The 21,270-nt window shown below is 43.3% G+C and overlaps 1 protein-coding gene across 1 annotated transcript in view; it reads right to left on the bottom strand.

Moving 5' to 3' along the window:
* The window catches only part of FRAS1 (Fraser extracellular matrix complex subunit 1), a gene marked incomplete at its 5' end in the record, with an annotated part of 403,879 nt that overhangs the window by 102,313 nt on the left and 280,296 nt on the right, over window positions 1-21,270 (bottom strand). The window contains 5 exons of the mRNA XM_080796111.1: window positions 2,741-2,773; window positions 5,099-5,236; window positions 7,718-7,832; window positions 15,725-15,841; window positions 20,438-20,616. Coding sequence (XP_080652237.1) covers window positions 2,741-2,773; window positions 5,099-5,236; window positions 7,718-7,832; window positions 15,725-15,841; window positions 20,438-20,616 — 582 coding nt within the window. The remainder of the gene's footprint in view (window positions 1-2,740; window positions 2,774-5,098; window positions 5,237-7,717; window positions 7,833-15,724; window positions 15,842-20,437; window positions 20,617-21,270) is intronic.

Here is a 21,270-nt window from a genome sequence, read left to right as displayed (position 1 = left end):
TGTTGAGAAAACTTGACAGCCTCATGCAAATGAAGGAAATGGTGCCATTATCTTATGCCACACACAAAATATAACTCAAAATGGATAAATACTTGAATGTAAGACCTGAAACCATAAAAGTCCTAGAAGAAAACAAAGGTGGAAGCTCCTTAATATCAGCCTTGGGGATGATTTTTTTGGATTTGAAACCAAAAGCAAAAGCAACAAAAGCAAACAAACAAGTGGGGCTACATCACACTAAAAAGCTTTTGCACAGCAAAGAAAACCATCGACAAAATGAAAAGCCAAACTACCAAATGGGGGGAAATATTTGCAAATTATATATTTGGTAGGTTAATATCCAAAATATATAAAGAACTCATACAATCAATAGCAAAACCCCCAAACAATCCAATTAAAAAATGGGCAGAAGATCTGAATAGCCATTTTTCTAAAGAAGACATACAGATGGCCAACAGGTACATGAAAAGATGCTCCACATCCCTCATCATCAGGGAAATGCAAACCAAAACCACAATGAGGTATCACCTCACACCTGTTAGAATGACTATATCAAAAGGACAAGAAATAACATGTGTTGGCCAGGATATGGAGAAAAGAGGACACATGGGCACCGTTGGGGGAATATAAACTAGTACAGCTTCTACAGAAAATAGCTGACATTTGCACAAAAAATTAAAAACAGAAATAGTGGGGCGCCTGGGTGGCTCAGTGGGTTGAGCCTCTTGCCTTCGGCTCGGGTCATGATCTCGGGGTCCTGGGATCAAGCCCGGCATCGGGCTCTCTGCTCAGCAGGGAGCCTGCTTCCCCCTCTCTCTGCCTGCCTCTCTGCCTACTTGTGATCTCTGTCTGTCAAATAAATAAATAAAAAATCTTTAAGAAAAACAACAACAAACAGAAATAGTACATGATCCAGCAACTCTGCTTCTGGGTTATTCAAAGAAAATGAAAACACTTTGGGAGCCTGGGTGGCTCAGTCGGTTAAGTGTCTGCCTTCAGCTCAGGTCATGACCCGAGGGTCCTGGGATCGAGTCCTGAGTTGGGCTCCTTGCTCAGTGGGGAGTCTGCTTCTCCCTCTCCCTCTGTCCTTTCTCCACCCCCAGCCAGTGCATGTGCTCTCTCTTTCTCTCAAATAAATAAAATCTTAAAAAAAGAATGAAAACACTAATTAGAAAAGATATACGTCCACCCGTGTTTATTGAAGCATTATTGACAATAACCATGACAGGGAAGCAACCTAAGTGTCCACTGACAGATGAACAGATAAAGAAAAGGTGTACACACGCGCAATGAAATATCACTCCGTCATAAAAAAAGAAAATCTTGCTATTTGTAATAACATGGATGGACCCTGGGGGCATCATGCTAAATGAAACAGGTCAGACAGAGAAAGGCAAATACCATATGATCTCCTTGGTTTCTGGGCTCTAAAACAAACAAAAACCAACCAACCAACCAACCAACCAACCAACCAACCAAATAAACCCAAGCTTAGAACTACAGAAAACAACAAATTGGTGGTTGTCAGAGGTGGGGTGGGGGGCTCTGAAATGGCTGAAGGGAGCCAAAAGGTACAAACCTCTAGCTATGACTAAGTCATAGGGGTGTAATGTACAGCATGGTAACTACAGTTAGTAACACAGTATTACATTAGGGAGAGAGTAAACGCTGAAGTTACAAGAAAAAATAATTTGTAATTATATATGGTGACTGATATTAACTAGACTTATTGTCATGATCATTTTGTAATACACCCAGATACTGAATCATGATGCTGTACACCTGAAACTAACACGATGCTGTATTTCAACTTGTTATACATCATATGTCAACTGCATCTCAATCAAAAAGAAACAATGACACAACAATGAAATTTACTGTTGATTCAAGTGTGATTCTAAACCCTCAGAGAAGTTAAGAAGGTCTGGGAGTGTGAGGGAGATGACTTTTCTCTCCAACCAAAATTTATCCTACATGACAGAGAACAGGACATACGGGTGGTTGATTCCAATGGAACAGTCACCCCAACTAAACAGCAGTTTAGGGTGTCGTTTACAGCCAACCACCCTCACACCAGACCTAAAACAAGAAAGCTTGTCCCTCTGCTGTTCTACAGAGATGCCAGGTCTGGCCGCACGTCTGCTCGCTGGCACGGAGCTTCTGCGGCGTGGGGAACCAAAGGTGGGGTGCCGGGGCCTTCCACACACAGCTCTCATCTCCCTCCAGGAGCAAAGCATTCAAGGGAAGGCTCAGGTCAAGACACTCTACGCCACGATCCATTAGCTGAGTGTCACATGGGAATGACGGGACCAATCATTGTTCTGGGAACTTTACATACGTATGATTATTAGTTATCATCCCCACTGTTGAGTGAGGCTTGCAGGCATAGGGAGGTCAAGAAACATTCTCAGAGCAACTGACCCCCCCGGGGCAGTCTGGATCCAGAGGCTAAGAGCTTAACCACGATCGCCTCTTTTTAATAGATACTGGGACTGTTTGAAACGGGGCTTAAACAACCCTAATCTTTGGAATACTGGATGGATAATTTTCTTCTATGAATACAGACTCAAGCTATTACTATTTAACTAGTCATGTGACTATTCCAGAAAAACTTGTCTTATATAACTTTTAAGCAGTTCTTAGAAAATAGTGCAAGTAATGACGAAGGGAACAGAAAGTAAGGACTAATAAGGAAAGGAAAAATCCCATTTTCTAACAAAATTACTATTAAAATCGTCACCTGTGAAGTGAAATTTCACCGATTCTGGGAGACCTGAAACAGAAAAGAGAAAATCAACACATTGATGAGCATTTGGGGGTCAGAAATAGATGGAGAAGGTACAAAATATGGGGCAGAGGTTAGAAAAGTAAAGATGTTTTAATCTAAATAATTATGGTTTGAGGAAAGATCACCAGGTCTTTTGTTAATGTTATGTTGAATTTAATGGTGCTAACGCTAATTTTAAGTAACAGAAAGAATGGCAGAGTAGAATAATTTTATATCCCAGTAGTTAGAGTGATTTATAATACATTCATTCAGATCCCATTTTATCAGTACATAAAATCCTACAAATCGGTGAATGTGGGTGATGTCGTATATCACTGACAGGCTCTCTGGTGGGTCAATTCCATTGTAGAATTGAGTGATGCCTGGGACATTGATTTACACACTATAACGATGTGAGAGATTTATCTCATGGCATTTATCCCATAGATTACACAGGACAGGACTCTGCTCTCTCTAAAAAGGTTCTAGGAACTTAGGCAAGTATAATAGATACGGAAATAACTTCAACCATGGCTGACACGTTTTCTTTTCCTCTAATCCCAGGATATCCTGAGTTTCTTTGTAAAGTAGGTCTTTTGAAGTACGGGTTAGAGAACCATGAACATTTTCATGGGCTATTAGTTACCCAGTTACCAAACACTGGGGATCCTCCTTAGAGAGGAGGTCTACACCCACATTTCAATATTTTCAAAGAAGAGTAAATCATTTTCTGGACAACTGCATTTATGTATATAATGGAAAATATGACTTTAAATGCTTTCTATAATTTAAGATGTAACTCTAAAATTATTTAACCCATGTTCAAGTTACACAAGAAATCAACCAGTGGTTCTGTATGAATAAGGCTACTATATAAAAATAATATTCCATATTAATCATGTTATATATATGCATCTTAAAGATCATAAGGGAGCAGGCTTCAAGATTTTTAGAATCATTCCAAGGCACAGAAGTATTTAGGTTTAGGACTCAAAACTCCTGCATTCCGGTCAGCAGCTTTGGGTACGGGGTCGAGGGGAGAGAGAAGGGATAACGAAGATTACTATCGTGGCTCAGTGGGAGGGCACAGAATGGCTCATATTGAAAGAAATCCCAGTTATTCAGGATGCCTGGGGGCTCGGTTGGTTGAGCATCTTTCAGATGGAGAATGTCTGAGAGTCTCCCTTTGGATCAGGTCATGATCCCAGGGTCCTGGGATAGGGTTCTGGGATCAAGTCCTGCTTCTCCCTCTGCCTGCCACTCCCCCTGCTTGCGCTAGCATGCTCTCTCTCCGACAAATAAATAAATAAAATCTTTTTTAAAAAATCTAGTTATTCTTTTGTTCAGTCTTCTGTTCCTTTACAAACGGTGGCTTCTGTCAAATCCTGGCCCAAACGGTTGCATTCTTCATCCCCGCACGGGACCTTCCTGGTGTAGCCTGGCATGTTTCTCACCAGATTCCCCTCCCCCACAGCCCACCCACCCTGGCCTCCTCCTCCAATCCGCTGACATCACTGCAGTTAAAGAGATCTTCATGAAGACCATCTCCCTAGATCTTTAAACCTCCACTGGGTTCCTATTGTTCTTGGGATAAAGATCCAAATCCTGACCGGCTTCCAGGGCCTCTGAGGTCTGGCCTCTATCTCCTCCTCCAAGCTCATCCTTGTTCTCTCAATGTTCTAAATTCCAGACACGGACTTTTTGTTTTTGTTTTTGTTTTTTTTAAACCCCCAGAATATCACATTCTCTCCCCTCTCAGGGCCTCTGCCCATGAGCTGTGTGTCCTTCCTTGGGAAATGTTCTCCCAAGTATCCCAAGAGGCACATTTAGGCTGATGAGCATCTCCTCGTCCCTCGCTGGGGCAGCCTCCGCTGAACTCTTAGTCTCAGGCAGTCTTGTTACTTCGAAGCCCACCACTGAATATTTTTCTTTCTCTCCAAAGCTCTTGTCTTAGTCTACAATTAAACACTCATTACTGGGATTATTTCTCAAACTCTGTCTCCCTACCTAGGTCCCAAAACTCACCAAGAACAGCATTCGTGCCTCTTTTTGTTCACCACTATAATCTCCAAGACCTCACAGCCACATAGGAGGCCCCAAATAAAGATTTATTGAAAGCATGCAGGCATGCATGAATAAATGAAAAAAAAAAAAGTGAGGAACTGAGCCCAAACTACACATTGGCCCACAAGTCTCAAGTGATTTTGAACAGCTCTAAAGCGATGTCGCTAAACTGTCGGAAGGACAACAGGAAGCGTTAGGGAGAAGCCACCATGAGGCTCCCCAGAGAGCAGTCCGGGTGCCTCAGAAGAAGAGAGGAAAAGGCGTTACCAGCGAAGGAGAAGGCCATGATCTCCTGGAGGTGGGGAGCTGCTGGGGGAGGACGGTACATGATCTTGCCCTGGTTAATATCTTCCTGTGTGAAATACCGGACAGGAGAGTGAGGCTGGTCCCTGTGTTCGATGATCCCTGGGGAGCAAGAGACTCAGCATCAGCGTTGACAGTAATTCTGATGGCTGACGGAATGGCCTGGGGCCATAAATCTGCCTTTCCCCCTGGTGGGGGGCGTCATCTATCCTTCAAGAGCAAGGACTCTCCCGCTTCTCTTGTCATACCATTCTCCAGTCATTCAAGTAAAAGGCAAATCTGAAACCAAAACAGACTTTAACAGGATCTTTTAAAAAATGCTTAATTGAATCATAGCTGACAGACAGTACGATATTAGTTTCAGGTGTACCACTTAGTGATCTGACAATTGTATACATTATGAAATGCTCCCCACGATAAGCGTAGTTACCATCTGTCACCACACAAATTGATCACAGTATTATTGACTATATTACTTAAGCTGCTTTTTTCATGCTCGTGACTTATTAATTCTGTAACTGGAAGTTTGTACCTCTTAATCCCCTTCACCATCCCCCTACTCATCCCCCTACCCACCACCCTTCTGGCAACCACTAGTTTATTCTTGGTATTTATGAGTCAATTTTTGAGTGATTGTTCGTTTGTTTTATTTTTTAGATTCAGACATAAATGAAAGCATATGGTATCTGTCTTTCTCCATCTGACTTACTTCACTTCGTATAACACCCTCCAGGTCCAAGTCGTGCCGTCATGAACCATTAAGATTTCACTCTCTTATGCGTGAGCACATCCCAGCCCCACATCTTCTTCATCCGTGCATCTATGGTAGACACGGAGGCGGCTTCCCTATCTCGGCTGTTGTAAATAAGGCTGCCATAATTATAAGGGTGCATGTATCTTTTTGAATTACTGTTTTTGTTTTCTTTGGGTAAACACCCAGTTACTGGATCCTACAGTAGATCCATTTTTAATCTTTTTGAGAAACCTCTGTACTGTTTTGCACAGCGGCTGCACCCATTTATACCCTTGCCAACAGTGCGCAAAGGTTCTCTTTCTCCTACATCCTCGCCAACGCTTGTAATGTCTCAGCTTTTTGATACTAGCCCTTCCGGCTGGTGTGAGGTAGTATCTCATTCTGGTTTTGATTTGCATTTTCCTGATAACGCGGGGTGTTTAGGCCTCTTTTCGTGTGTGAAACTCAAATAGATTTTTGACTAAAAGTCATTGACTGTAATCAATAGTAAGACACAAACTACTACCCCTAATATAACTTAGACTAGGTAATTCTCTACAAGTCATAGACATTTTACCATAATTTGAGATTCTTTCAATAAAGCTCAAAGGTCAGGCTTGCTGAGCAAATGACATAGATTGGGCTCCTGGTGAGGCTATAATGAGAGTTTTCTCAACTTACCCCTTTCCTTCAGAAACATCTCGGCCTCTGTGATAACCTTTGGCAACAGGAACATGGATCATGATTATTCTAAGAATTGGATTTGCAATTTTAACTCTGGGATAAATCTTTAGAGGCTGAAAATTTACCTATCCTTTCTAAATTTTGTAGACACAGAAATAATGCTCCGATCATCTTTCATGTCCTATCAACTCTTTCAAAGAAGGACACATGGGAGAGTTGGTATTGAACTAATTCAGGCTCTGAGGGGCTGAGAGACCTAGAGTCATTCTCCAAAAGACAGCCCAGGCTGCTGGACGGGGAGAACTCCACTCTGCCCTGGCCGTGTGAGGAGAAACGCTCTGGCTATGACTCAGCAGATTTAGAAAAAGAGAAGCATGACTTTGAGGTGTTTAATTTTTCTGGACTTTATCAAAGGGGTAATATAATTTAATTTTTAGACATTTATCTCTCCTGGGGGATTTGATAATGTGGAAGGCTTACATCCAGGTCTTGGGAGAGCAGCCTCAGATGGGGAGCAGAACTGTCTTACTAGAGCTAATCTCCTTTCCGGGAGGGACAGCCACACCTCTGTTAGGGACGGGCTCCTTAGTTAAGCCCCAAGTTCAGCCATCTAAAGAATGAAGAGTGATGGCAGGGGCCCACCTCTCCTCCCTGCTGACTGTGCTTTCACATTTTCATTTTCCCCCGCCACGAAAGGAGGGACTCATCCAAAGGGGAAAGGAACCGAGTGTGTGTGGGCTCAGCACACTCTGCACTCACTGGCAGAGCTCCTTGTCCTGAGCACACGCTCGTTCTCACTCTTGTCGGTTCCCCTCTCCTAACCTCCCCAGGGCAGGGTCCGTCCCTGCAGACAGTGCCCGTGTCTGTCCAGTTCTGCCCGTGCAAGAGAGGGGCAGCTCACTCCAGTGACTCAAGTCGTGTGCACGCCATATTCTCCAGCACAGCTCTGGCATACCAAAGCTGACACACTCATCTCCATCTGTCTGACCACAGCGTCTCTTCCTCAAGCGGTCCTGAACTCAGAACAAGGGAACAGAGAGCGTGAATAATTGTTACTGCTTAAATCCTCAACAAGTACCTGCGGACGAAACTCCCGAGCTCTGAAGACAGGCCAACAATTAGAAGACAAGAGCGTCACTCGAAAGGTCATTGACTGCACATCTTACCTTGATTTGGATGCAGAGGTACAGTGATATTGTATATAATCTTTCTGCTCGGCCTCTCAGAGTTTACGAAGGAGAGGGAATGAGGCTGAATCACAGTCAGGCCATCCTCCCGAGCCTAAACAATATTTAAGGAAGAAGAAGAAGAAAAAACAGGGTGATGAAAACAAAAGCCAGAGGCAAAAACAAACCTTATTTTAAAAGCAGAAACAAAAACAGCAACAAAAAAATAAAAACAAAAAACCCGCTCACTCTGGGCTTTTAAATTCGTTACAGCGAAATTTTTCCTGAAAGCTGAGATGAAGAATCTGGTCTCTTGCACTGCAGACCTGTCTTGGCCTTAAGAACCCCAGAGGGTCACAGACTCTTCCTCCAGCTCTCTTGTACTCTCCCCTCCCCTGCCCATTCCCCCAGGTTTGCGTTGGTGCATACTGTGGGGCGTCCCGACATGACCACTCTTCCCCAGGTGGGACTCGCGGTGGGACGCGTCAACACGAGCCGGCACAGCCTGCTCTCCTCCTGTCCTGCTGTCCGCAGCCGGGTCACTACATCTCTGCTCCTCTGATGTGATGGGCTGAAGCTGTATCTGCTAAGAAGCCCTCCCTACCCACTCCAGCTTTGCCAACGGGAACTGTGATGTTTTCAAAGGGCAAAAGATGAACTCACCTCAAACACCAAAAGACGCTCATCATTTGAATTCAGAGGTTTAGGAATTATGTATTAAAGCACATAAAACGAGTGCATGTTTTCTTTGTCTCCATTGTACCCTTCAAAAAGACTACATTTTGTTTTTCTCTTCTAGCCCTCAGTATCCAATGAAGGGGTCAAGCAAAATTAATCAAAAGGCCAATGTGTACATATTTTTTTACTGTCCATTCACTTGTATATAGCCATAACCCACCAATAGTGACAACTCTCAAAAAGAGAGAGAGAGAAAGAGAGAGAGATTTCGATCCCATGACCAGGCATAACAGTGAGCGGGGGACAGCAGCAAAAACACAGAGTGGAGATGAGAAAAGGGAAAAGTAGTGTGAGGGCAGGCCCCGTGCCTGGGTCACAGATGCTGTTAATAAGACAGAACAAACATATCCGGCTCCTTGCAGGCTCTTCCTAGCTGACCCCTGCAGGGTTGAGCGGGACATGCTGTCCGCCTCTTTGAAGCTCTGCTTCCTTCAGAAGGAATTTCCCCACTTAGGAAAGGATTAAGTAGGGCTCAGTCATTCCCGTGCAGGAGGGCGTGGTGCTCTTCCTTTTAACCGTGAAAAGATTGAAGGTTGCAGTTGCTTTGTAAGTGTCCTGAAGGCACACTTGTTCTCGGAGAGGCGGCATTTGCAGGTTAGGACAACCCCCCTAGAGTACAGAGTCCTATCTCCGGCCCCTGCTCAGGTCTGGAACGTCATGAGTAAGGAAGGTAAGAGTTACAAACAGCGCTGGTCTCTCACTCTAAAATAAAACGAGTCAGGACAACAAATGAGGAATCTAGGCCCTGTGGGAAGTGTTTACGGCCTACGCGAGTGTATACACACCTATACCCGTGAACAGGTGTGGGCACAGCCGCATGGACAGAAACGGGCAGGCTCAGCACCTCGTTCAGCTCCTCCCCTTTTTATCTCGAAGCCGTCAGAGTATCTGAAAATTCTCAGGGTACTATGAGATATTTTTGATGATCTAGATGCCCCTAAAGTAATCCAGCCATTAGAAGAGGGACCGGACAGAGGAGCATGGATGAAGGGAAATATATGCCAGCCAAGATAATATATTTTATTATGGAATTTATTGACATAATTTCTCTACTAATAGAATGGGCAGGAGGTAGAAAAAGTAAGGACTTGATTCCCTGAAGAAAGCAATATCGAGTCTGACATATATCAAAGTACAATCAATTTTAATATTGGCTATTTGGAATGTTCAATATTTATCAATTAAACATAGTAAGAAATGAAAGATTACATTTCATAGAAATCATTACAGAAGACACTTTTTTATTAAAATATCCGTCAATAATCGAAAAGTACAGAATAATGTTTCTCATAATACCCAAGTTACCTCTGAATATGTCTGGAATGCTTCTCCCCAACGCCGCTGCCACCACCCTGCCGGGAGCCACAGTGACACCTGGTCACCAGGACAGCCTCCCCACTGCTCTCCTGCCCACCTACAATCCATTTCAGCCCAAGAGCCAGCCAAAAAGGAGGTTTGACCTTTGTGGCTCAACACCTAGTAAGGGCTCTCCATTTCACCCAGAAAAAACCTGAAGTCCCTCCAATGGCCCGTGAGGACTTACAAGATCTGCCCCAACCCCTCCCTCTCCCCGCCTCCCTGCCCCCGACACACACACTGGGCCCATCTGTGAATCTGAGATTCTCACACGCACTCCTCTGCTCCAGCCACGCTGGCTCCCCGCTGCTCTTGAACACCGAACCCCACCCCCCCACTGGACGTATCTAAACACATGGCGCCCTGGGCCTGGAAGGCTTTCCCCTCGGGTGCCTGCACGGCTCTCTTCCTCACCTCCTGCAAGTCTTTCTTTAAACATCTTTGTTTTAATAAAGCTCAGCTCATTTACATCTACAATCTGGGCCTGTCCCTGCTGTTGCCACCACCGCATTTCTGATCCCCTTGACCTCGGTCTTACCTTTTGTTTTACCATAATACTTTTCACTCACATGCAACATATGAGTTATTTATTTGATTTACGACTTATTGTCTATTCCCTCCTGCCCCAAGACAATGGAAACTCCATGAGAACGTGGATTTTTGTTTGTTCGTGGATAGATCCCAAGCACCTAGCACATGAAAGAGCTCAATAAAAATTTGTTGAGTGAATGAAAAATATCATTATGAGAAGATTAAGCTAAGAAGTAAAATAATGAGAATACTTTTATAACAACTTAATTAAAAAAATATTTTCCATCATCTTTCAATGTTGTCTAAAGAGAGGCAAACACTTCAACATGTAAGCCTTAGCAAAGGGTGTGTGTAATTTAAATCTTTGGGATCCCAGGTCAGGATTTATAAACAACATTATTATTTCAGCTGCCATTAAAAGAAAGACCACTTTCACCTGTCGACTGTCATATTAGCAAAGCAGCAAAGCTCATGGCTGGCCTCAGAAATTAAATACCCATGAAAAATAAGAAGACGAGATGAGTAAAAGGGGGTTCTACAAGAAATCATCTTCTCACACGGTTCGGTTAGGAAAACAAAATTAATTCACTCCCCTATTCATGGAGCGAATATTTAGTCAGAACCTACATTGGGCAGGTACCAAGCAAAGAGCTGTGGGAGATGCACGATGAATCAGATGCAGACTTTTTCCTCAAGGATTTCCGGTTTTTGGTAAGGGGGTTCGTAAAAAACTCCAACGTAGAAACTGCTAAGTACTGTGAAAGGCTCAGATAAAGCACAATAGGAATTCCAAGGACAAAGAAACATTTCTAGAAATTGCAATAATAATTTTATTATTGTTATTTATTATTAATTATTAATGTTTGAAAAGGTCTCAAGAAAAAACATGGACCCATAAGTCCGCAGCTATAAACCAAATAGGGCATGCCCAAACTTGAGTCTACAGGACAAAGAGATCAGCTGTTCCAACGGAACCCCTGCTAACCCCAGGAAGAGTGGTTTTAAGAGAACTCTTGCTACAGCGATCACTCCGGAGACAAGTGGAACTAGGAGGGCCTCTGCGAGACCTTCCTCTCGAGTGGTGACCGTGGGCAACCCGCCTCTGAGTGCCACAACCGTCTGAAAAAGGACGTAACAGATATGCTTTCGCGTTAAGAGATAAGAGACTTTCCTTCCCCTTTAAGAAGAGAATTGGAAATACGATATTCGAAGTACGCGTATGGATGTGTATACCCATAGGATTAGTTCATTTGAATTTGAAGGTGAGATGGTGAAGGGAATTATTAGCTGTGTGACAGTAGGTCTGAAAATGATGCATTTAGTCAACAGATATTCACTAAGCAAGTACTTTTACATGAGGCATTGCGTTAGATGCGGAGGGGGATACCAAGATTAATTAAAGATTTTGTCCTTAAGGATCTTCTAAGTCAAACAGTGGAGGGTTACTTGGAAAACTGAGTTGATGTAAAGCTATTAACTTATTTGCTGAATCTCACAGTATGCTATGCTATTTATTGGTAAACATGCATGTTTACAGATTTCCTTGCCCAAATTTGATACATATATCCTAAATGTATACATCTCAGATTACACACACACAGACACAGACACGCACACACACACACACATATATATCTTATAATACTATTTAGACTATACACATTTTATACATGTATGTAGGCACATAATTCTGATGGAACGCTACAAACCAAAATGGTAGGTTACCATTTAAAGGACCGGATTTGCTGAAGAGCATTATAGAAAGGCCACAGAACAAATCTCCATTTAGGCAGGTATTTTTTATGCTGCTTTTTACTTTACGCAATCTTCCTGGGGAATCTCAGGCCCGAGCATTAAACCACCACATGTCATTAATGATTCTCAGAGGTTTAATCTCCCGCAGAGAGTATCTACTGGTCTTCTGCCAGCCCTTACCAGGCACATCTTTTGTGAGCGCCTCCCACGGAACTCGTCACGGCCTCCAGCGCTCCCCCTTCCCGGAAGTCCGCATACATTCCTGACCTCAGTGAAGGGCGCCCTTTCATATCAGAAACTGGGCCATTTTACCCACTTCTACACAGTTGACCTCTATGGCTCTAGATATCTTTTAATCTCTCCCTATTCTTTTTACACCATCTTGACCACTTTTAAGGGCACAGGACAGTAGTGTTAACTGTATACACATCGTTGTGGAACACATGTCTAGAACTTTTTCATCTTTCAGAACTGAAACTCCATACCCACTGAACAACATCAACTCCCCATTTCCCTCTCCCCACCTCTACCCCCCACCCCTGCAGGGGCCACTACCTTTCCACTTTGTGTTTCTGAAAGTGTCACTACTTTAGGTAGTTCCCGTAAGTGCAATCAAGCAGTATTTGCCCTTTGGTGACTGGCTTATTTCACTCAGGTAATGTCCTCAAGGTTCATACATTCTGCAGCATGGCAGGACTTCCTTCTTCTAAAAGAGTGGATAAAATCCCGTTGTTGTATATAACATAATTTCTTATCTACGTATCTCCTGAAGGACATTTAAGATGCTCCTGCCTTTCAGCCATATGCATCCCGCTGCAGCGTACACGGGTGTGCCATTGTCTCTGAGATCTCACTGGCCCGCAATCGTTATTGCCACCGCATGCGGTACGTGCTACCAATTGTGTTCTAGATGCCTGTAACGGCCTATGCCTCGGCCTCCTCGTGCTCTGTCTGGACCCCGTTTGGGATGCTCTTTACACTACAGCCAGAACGATCTTCCTAAATTGAAAATCTGATCACACCCCCTCTCTGCTACAAATCGTTCAGCATCCTACTTGCCCAAAAACATCCTTTCAGGACAAAATGGAAACTCTTCATCTCATCTGTAAGGTCCTCTATGATCTGACTCTCATTTCTTACTTCTTTTTCACCTAGGAATTTATGCTCTGGCCAACTGAACTCTCTGTAATTCCTCAAACATGTCATGTTCTCCTGTGTCTCTCACTTTTTTCACCTGCTGCTTGTCTGCTTGGCATCAATTTCCCTCTATTTGTAGTCTAGATAAATGGGGTTTCAAGTGTGGTGAGCAGAGCAGAAGCAACAGTATCACTTGGAAAGTCGTTAGAAATGCACATTCTAGGGGCGCCTGGGTGGCTCAGTGGGTTAAGCCGCTGCCTTCGGCTCAGGTCATGATCTCAGGGTCCTGGGATCGAGTCCCGCATCAGGCTCTGTGCTCAGCGGGGAGCCTGCTTCTTCCCCCCACCCTCTCTCTGTCTGCCTCTCTGCCTACTTGTGATCTCTGTCAAATAAATAAAAAATTAAAATTAAAATTAAAAAAAAAAAAGAAATGCACATTCTCAGCCCTAGACCAGATCTACTACATTAGAAAACCCTGGGGTGTGCTTCAGCAATCTGTGATCTAACCAACCCTTCAGGTGATCCTAACGCAGGCTGAAATTTGAGTCCACGCTCTAGAGCTAATTTCCACTTCAACCAGCTCAGCTCACCTCCAAGAGAAAGCCTTCCACGACCTCCCCCACGCTCCACTGGACTAGGTGTCGCCCTACTTGCTTCCATAGTGTGACTCTGCTTGTGTATCATATCACAGCATTCATCATGTCCTGGTTGTCATTGCTTACTTATTTGCTTGTTTTAGACACTAAGTTGCTTGAGAAGAGAGACTGTGTTTTATAGTCATTAAATCTCCAATACATCTCACGGCACTTGGGATAAATTAGGGGCTCGAAAGTGTTTATTGGGATGACTGAATGACTGGAGAGATGGAATCCTGTCCTTAAACACAGATATGGGTATACCATATTTGTATTTAGAACATTCATGATGTATTTACCAAATATGTACAAAACGAGTGTGCTTAGGTGAGTCCAAATCACTAAATAGAAAATGCGTTTTTGTCACAGATTTCAAGTATATCCATCCGATAGTAATGGCCCCAATTAATGTCAAAAGAAATACAAACTGTGTAGATTTTAAGGAACAAAAGAGTGGGCTAATCACATTTTACAGTAAACTCACCTTTGTGATATCCTAAATTAGACAAGACAGATGCAATTTGCAAACATGCAACCTGAGGCCCTAAAGGTTAAGTAGCGTGAGAAGCTTCTAGACGTCCACAGCTACATAGTGGGAATGGTGCCACCGCATTGGCTCCTGGCCCATTTTTCCCCTCTAAACCCAAAATAACACTGCATTAGCATTTGGCAAGAAATGTGTATGCACATTTTTCTTTACACTTTACAGAAAATTCTGATCCAAGTTCCTCCAGTCAGAATGATGAATTATAGACTTTATAGTGGTGCTGAATTATGATTTCTTTAAATTATGGTTTATGGTGGAAATGCCGATACCAGCTATTCATTAAAAACTTTCTGTTTCCCCCTTTATGTCTTTGTCAAGCCCCAGACCCATAATTTCTAAAACCATGGCTGCTCTCTTTGTTGTGGCTCAGGGCTGAAACACTACTTTGGAGTGTAATTATGTGGGCGCTACCTAAAATGTGAATCCTTTATGATTAATTTACGAGGTCTTATATGCTTGGGGCTCTGTCTAGAACAGGGGTTCTGGCTTTCCATACCCCCTAGATACGGGGTTACAGTGCAGCTGCTAATTGTCTGAACTAAGCTTCATGTACCAATTTGGCTATCAGCCTTGCTTCAAACCTTTCCATGTGCCCACACTCCTTCCTACACAGCGCACAAGACCTTCTGTGATCGAGCTCACCAGGCTCCACATCCTCACGCCTCGTCCTCTGCCTCCTACCGACCTGTTGGCGGTCTTCCCACCCTTCACGCTGTCCTTCACCTCCGCGCCTCTGCAGGTGCTGCTCTAACGTCTGAAGGAACCCTTCACCTTCACCTCTCCGTTCCTCCTGACCTGCCCCTCAAACTTCCACTTGGGTAACTGGCACTTATTTCTTTGGATTCGGCAAAGGCATCCCTTTCTCCAGGGAAGTTTCGTAATAGGAAAACAAAACCAAACGCTCCTCATAGGGCTTCTAAAACACAGAGCGACCGTTTCTCCAGCGACGTGGAGCCAGAGCGGACTGAACAATGACACCCACATGGTTCTGGTGAAACGGACACAAGCTCGAAACTCCCTCCAAGCACTCAAGGAGGCCCCGTGACCTCGGGGATGCTCTAAAAAGGACAGAAGTGGTGGACGGGAGGTTGCAGAGGATTCCACGTCACCTTCCCTATGCTCTGGAATTTTAAATTTCTTTTTCACATCAACAGGAAATGTGTTCTCAAGGCTGGTTATTATTGGCCCCAGGGTCCACGTTCTGAGTCACGCATTCACCAGACACGAAAGCGGGGTGCTCTCTTAAACCCCAGCAGCGTGCCTCGTGCCTCCTCCAAGCAGAAACCCGAGCCCGTCCACCCAACTCACAGTCATATGGAGAGATGCTCCCCGGGAGAGTTTAGGCGCCCCGGGTGTCTGCGGTAAGATCGCGATGTTGAACGTGCGGCTCTCCAGATGTGTGTGGGCATCTGTGGCACTGGACACCTGGAAGGAAACGTTGATACTGGTGAGCCTCTCATCCTCTGCCAGGCACAGCCTGTTTGTGCGTGTTTGCTTTTCCCCCTTGAAACCATCTGTCTTGGAATTCCACGCATTTTTGCATTATAATTTTCTTTCTGCTCTTCATTTTAATGCTAATGTTTTACTGATTATAAAAAAAAACAAGTAATCATTTTAGGCAGTTCTAAAAATGCAGAGAAATACAAATAAAAACTAAAAAAACCCAGAATTTCACTAGGTAAAAATAGAAGTTATTAACATATTGATGCATTTTGGTTTAGTCTATTTTCTAAGCATAAGTGAAACTTTAGATACAATTACGTGTTCCACATTTTTACCAAACGTAATACTGTGATGTTTTGCTATTTCATTAAACAATCTTGAAAACATGATTTTTGATAGCTACGTATCTCATTATAAGCATATATGACACATAATTTATATGTGATTTTTTCTACTTCTTTAAGCTTTATCCAGCACAGATACGTACACCTAGACTGTAAATGACAAATCTCAGCCTCATCATTGTAAAAGCGAGATTAATAATATTTACAATTAGGAGAGTCACCAAATCAACCTCTTTTTGCTTCAAAATGCTAAAATATGATGCTCTGCCTATGCCGTAGCTCCTCTCCCCACTCCGCGCTTCTGAGCTGCCCCCCGAGCCCTCCATCTCTCCTTTGTCTGCTCCACCGTGGACCTGTTACAAGACCTGCTTAGGCCGAAGTGGGTGTATGTAGTTGCAATAATTCCACAGGAGAGGGGGCGGTGTTCTCTCACTTCCGAGGAAAAAGCAGGAATGGCAGTCCTTTCCCTGTGCCTTCTCAAGTTATGCCCAACAGAAAAACTGTCTTCTCTATCTCCATCCCACCAGATGCCTGGAGATCAAGCTTTGAAATATCTACACGTTTTCAAGAAGACATCTTACCGTGTATCCTTATGAATATTCAGTAACAATAATTCCCTAACATCAATCACGGGCTCAGCACTCTACTACCTACTTTTCAAAAGTTATCTTATCTACTTACTTATCTATTTACCAAGTAGCTATTATCTCCTATTTTAAAGATGAGGAAACTGAAGGTCAAAGAAGTTGAGCAAGGTGTCTAAGTCACCGTCAATAAGGGTCAGTATTCAACCAGGTCAGCAGGTTCGTGATCTTCCCACTGATCAAGATGGCTCAGTTTGGAAGCTTTAGAGCCTTAGGAAAGGGGAAAATATGCTCTATTTTTTGAAGAAAAAGAGTGGAACGCCGTGTAGGTAGTGAAATGTAGACATACTACCAAGCAAAGAAATCACTTCTAGCTTCCTTAGTAAACATACTGGTGTGAAATAAACGTTGGTCTTTTCATACCAAAACCCCCAAGGCTGTTTCAACATGATCTGAATATACCAAAGCCAGAGTTCCCTCCTATGCCCCAAATGATGCAAATGTACATGCTTTCTTCTCACTATGCCATACTCTATTTTTTAATGCCACTGCGTTACATAAATCCCAAGTTTTCCATGCAAAGTAACAGATGGGCTGCATTGATGGCTCATGGTAGCACATCAGCATTAAAATAGAATTAAATCCATGCAACTCATTGTATTGCATTTTCTGCTTTAAAAAAAGAAAAGAGAAGGGGAAGAAAGAGAAGAATCATTAGAACAGCATCTTTTTTAGTTTAAAATCCTTCTGGGACACTAAAATGATGAATGAGAGAAGTTGCAACCATTTATTTTAGCACACAGCTACAGTGTCTGTGTCATTTCAAACCAAAAGATGAGGCAAGCCTATAAAACAATGAGACTTTAAAATCACACGGAAACTTCCACATCCAGGAGAACATAATCTCAGAGAGTGGTTTCACATTTGCAATAAAGATGCTGTCAGTGCTCAGGATGCACTTTCTGGAATGCCTTCAGAGACAGAGTTCACAAATCACCGGAGGAAACTGAGCTTGTTGCTGCATAATTGCTCCCTGTTTTAACCAAAAATAATTACTGCTCTTCTTACCAGACAGGACTCTGGCTGACTTTTGGCATTTTGGTTATTTTTTTTAAGATTTTTTATTTATTTATTTGACACAGAGAAAGAGATCGCAAGTAGGCAGAGAGGGAGGCAGAGAGAGGGGGAAGCAGGCTCCTTGCTGAGCAGAGAGCCCCATGCGGGGCTCGATCCCAGCACCCTGAGATCATGACCTGAGTCGAAGGCAGAGGCTTAACCCACTGAGCCACCAGGGCACCCTCTTTGGTTATTTTTAAAAATCAACTTCCAAAGGATGATATACTGTCACTACTGAGGATGTGATAAAGAAAATCCCGTAGATTGTGAAGAAGATTTCAGGTCAGCGTTCTAAACACATCTTGAGGAAAATGTGTGAGGACTCTCCAAAGGGAACCACTTTCTAAGTAAGAATGTTCAGCTGCCGTGTCTCAAACTCTAGTGCATCTGTTTAAAAAAAGATCAGTCACTTTTGCTTTTCTGTAATTACCCATTTAGTAACCAAGTTGCAAAGGCAATCCAGTATCATTTTGAGCAGGTACTGAGACTCCTTCCCAGGGACGTGCTCCATATGGAGAACGTCCTCCGTCCTGACACCGATCAAGGCAAAGGCGGATCTGAGGATTCTAGTTTGCTGAGGTGCCTTCTTACGATTGAGGTCTTTGCCTCCATTCTGACTCATTCTCTCAGGTCTGTGCAGTTCCCCAGGTGCTAAAAATGAGAAAGCTAACTTGGCAGAGGGCACGTGAGGCTCGCTCACCCACGGGACGTTCGATATGCTCAGTATCATCTCATTTTAATACTTTCCAAGTTTAGTTCATCTGCTCCCTGGAAAAGCACCTCTTTTGTACTATACAAACTAGTCAGGCAAGGAAGACGCACACACCAGGCCTCAGGCGCGGGATGGATGGTAATTTGAACAAGGTGGGCAGCTTATTGTGGCAGCTTATCCCCAGCTGGGATCGTGGACAAAGGAAAAGCCTCAGACTCAGAGGGTCCCGGCCCCGCTTCGGCTGATCACCCACCATGAGAGCTTCTTTATGTTTTCTCTGACATTTTCCCAAATTCTTCTCCACATCTACGTTTCGATGCTGTTTCTCATTCAAAGTTCCTCATTCCTTTGTACTTCTATTCAAGTCTTTGTTTCCAAATTGCCCTTGATGTAAGTTTGCCCAATTTTATTGATCTTTCCCAAGATTCGGGGTTTGTGCTCATTATCAATTCTCCCATTTTATACTGAATCAATTCCTCTGCTTATCTTTATGAATTCCTCCCTTTTGCTTTCCTTAGGTTTCTCTTGTGGTATTGTAGCTTCACTTAGTCCATTTATTTTCATGTTTTTCCACTCAATAGTAAGAGCTTAAAGCCATCAATTTTCTGGAGTATTATTTTGTCCACATCATTTAAGTTTGGAGGAGTTATTTCCTCCTCATCAACATTTCTTAATAGTTTGCTGTTTTGATGTCCTTTTAGAATGAGTAATTATTTAGGAGACTGTTTAAAAAAATTCTAGATGGTTTGCCTTTTTGGTTTGGCCTCTTATTATTAATTTCTAATTATATTTGATAAGTGCCAGAGAACACGCTCAGTATAATTTCTTGTTCTTTAATTTACGGACGGCCTCCGTACGGTCTGTTTGTCTTAGTCTGCTCAGGCTACTATAACAAAAATACGTAAACTGAATGGCTCATGAACAAAGGAAACCTATTTCTTGCAGTTCTGGTGACCGGACGTCTGGAGCAGGGCGCCAGCTTGGTTGGGTTCTGGTGAGGGCTCTCTTTTGGGTTGCAGACCACTGACTCCTTACTGTGTCTCCACGGCAGGGAGCAGGGAAGCAGGGGGCAGAGAGCTCTCTTGTGACTCCCGCAAGTGTACTAATCCCATTCATGAGAGCGTAGCCTTCATGACCTCATCTAATCCTCGTCACCTACCAAGGGCCTCACGTCCATATACCATTGCACAGGGAGGGGGTAGGATTGCAACATACACATCTCAGGACACAGACATTCAGTCTATGGCACTAGTATTTGCTCAAGCTTTATAAATGGCAGTAACACACCCACACATAGTGACAGGCAGTATTCTACATGTTCCATACGTATTAACTCGTTAAATCCTCCTAGTAGCTCTTTATTACAGATGAGAAAAATGAAGCACAAGGATTTTGCCAAAGTAATTTTCCCAAAGTTGTACAGCCAGTGCACAGCAAAACTGAAATATGAACCCACTGGGTTTGGCTGCTAAGCTTCTGATCTTATCATAAGATGGTAAATGTTCCAAAAACATTTGAAAAAAGAAATATTTTTTTCCTCCATAGGGCACTGTAATAGTTGGAAAAATTTTTTTTTGCTAGACACTTTGGCCATTATCCATGATAAACTCCCTGCCATGAGATGACTCTGCTTGTAGAGTTGTTGTAAGACTGAATTGGGAGATTAGAAAACCTCTCAATGCTATTAATTACATTCATTCTTCCCCCAAATGTAATTTCCAGGTAACAGAGAAAATGACCCAAATTGCTTAAAAATAAGAGCGAAGGTTTTCATGAGACCATGCAGACATCAGAAAAGATGTCAGTCAGTAGCAGAGGGTACCTGAAAGAGGAAGGAGTCACTCTGGGCTGGGACTCCCGAGTGCCTGTACCACACGATGCCCTCGTTGATGTCTTGCTGGGTGAAGGTGCTGGTGGGAGTCGCTGTCCGCCCATCAGGCAGGTGCTGCCCTTCCTCCGCGGGGCTGTCCGCAGGCATATCAACCAGCAGGACCACTTCTCCTAGGAAAGCCGCAGAGTTAGTGAGGATCTCTGGGAAATGTAAAAGTTGGTCAGAGCTCTCATCTCCTTGGCTACTATCTATTTATCTATCTTCCCTCCTTCCTTCCTTCCTTCCTTTCTTTCTCTCTAATAGAAATTAGGTACTCCTTTATTTTTAATCCAAGGCGAAGGAAAGTATGTTAACATAGAATTCAATAGCATCATCAAATTCACCTCCAGACACAGAATTCCCAGTCTCTCAGCTAAAACACACTAAAAGTAATTCAAGGGCACTGCAGGTATGAAGTCACCGACTGGGTCAAGTAGGTCACATAAAATCGTGAAGAGAGCAAACATTCAAATATGGGGCACTGGATGGATTCATTTGTACCTGTAACTTCTGTGTGGCAGGAAATGCGTTCTAACCCACGTGTTTTTAGTGTAAACACAATGGGAAATTCGAAAAAATTCAGATAGAGTTATTCTTGGGAGAATTCTGTACAATGAGAATGATGTTAGCTGGCCCTGGGATGCCTAGAGTGGGGACTGCAGGAAGCAAGTTATGCCATGGTTCAAAGGTAGCTCCACGTCCGGCTGTGTGAGCTTTACATAGGTGTTATAGGCCTCTGTTCCTCTTGATAAAATGAGAATCATTCATGGGTATTTAAAAAGGAT

The sequence above is a fragment of the Martes martes genome, assembly GCF_963455335.1.
Source record: "Martes martes genome assembly, chromosome: 2".
Lineage (NCBI taxonomy): Eukaryota > Metazoa > Chordata > Mammalia > Carnivora > Mustelidae > Martes > Martes martes.
Note: the sequence above shows the minus strand (reverse complement) of the source record. Positions and strands in the feature narration are given on the sequence as shown.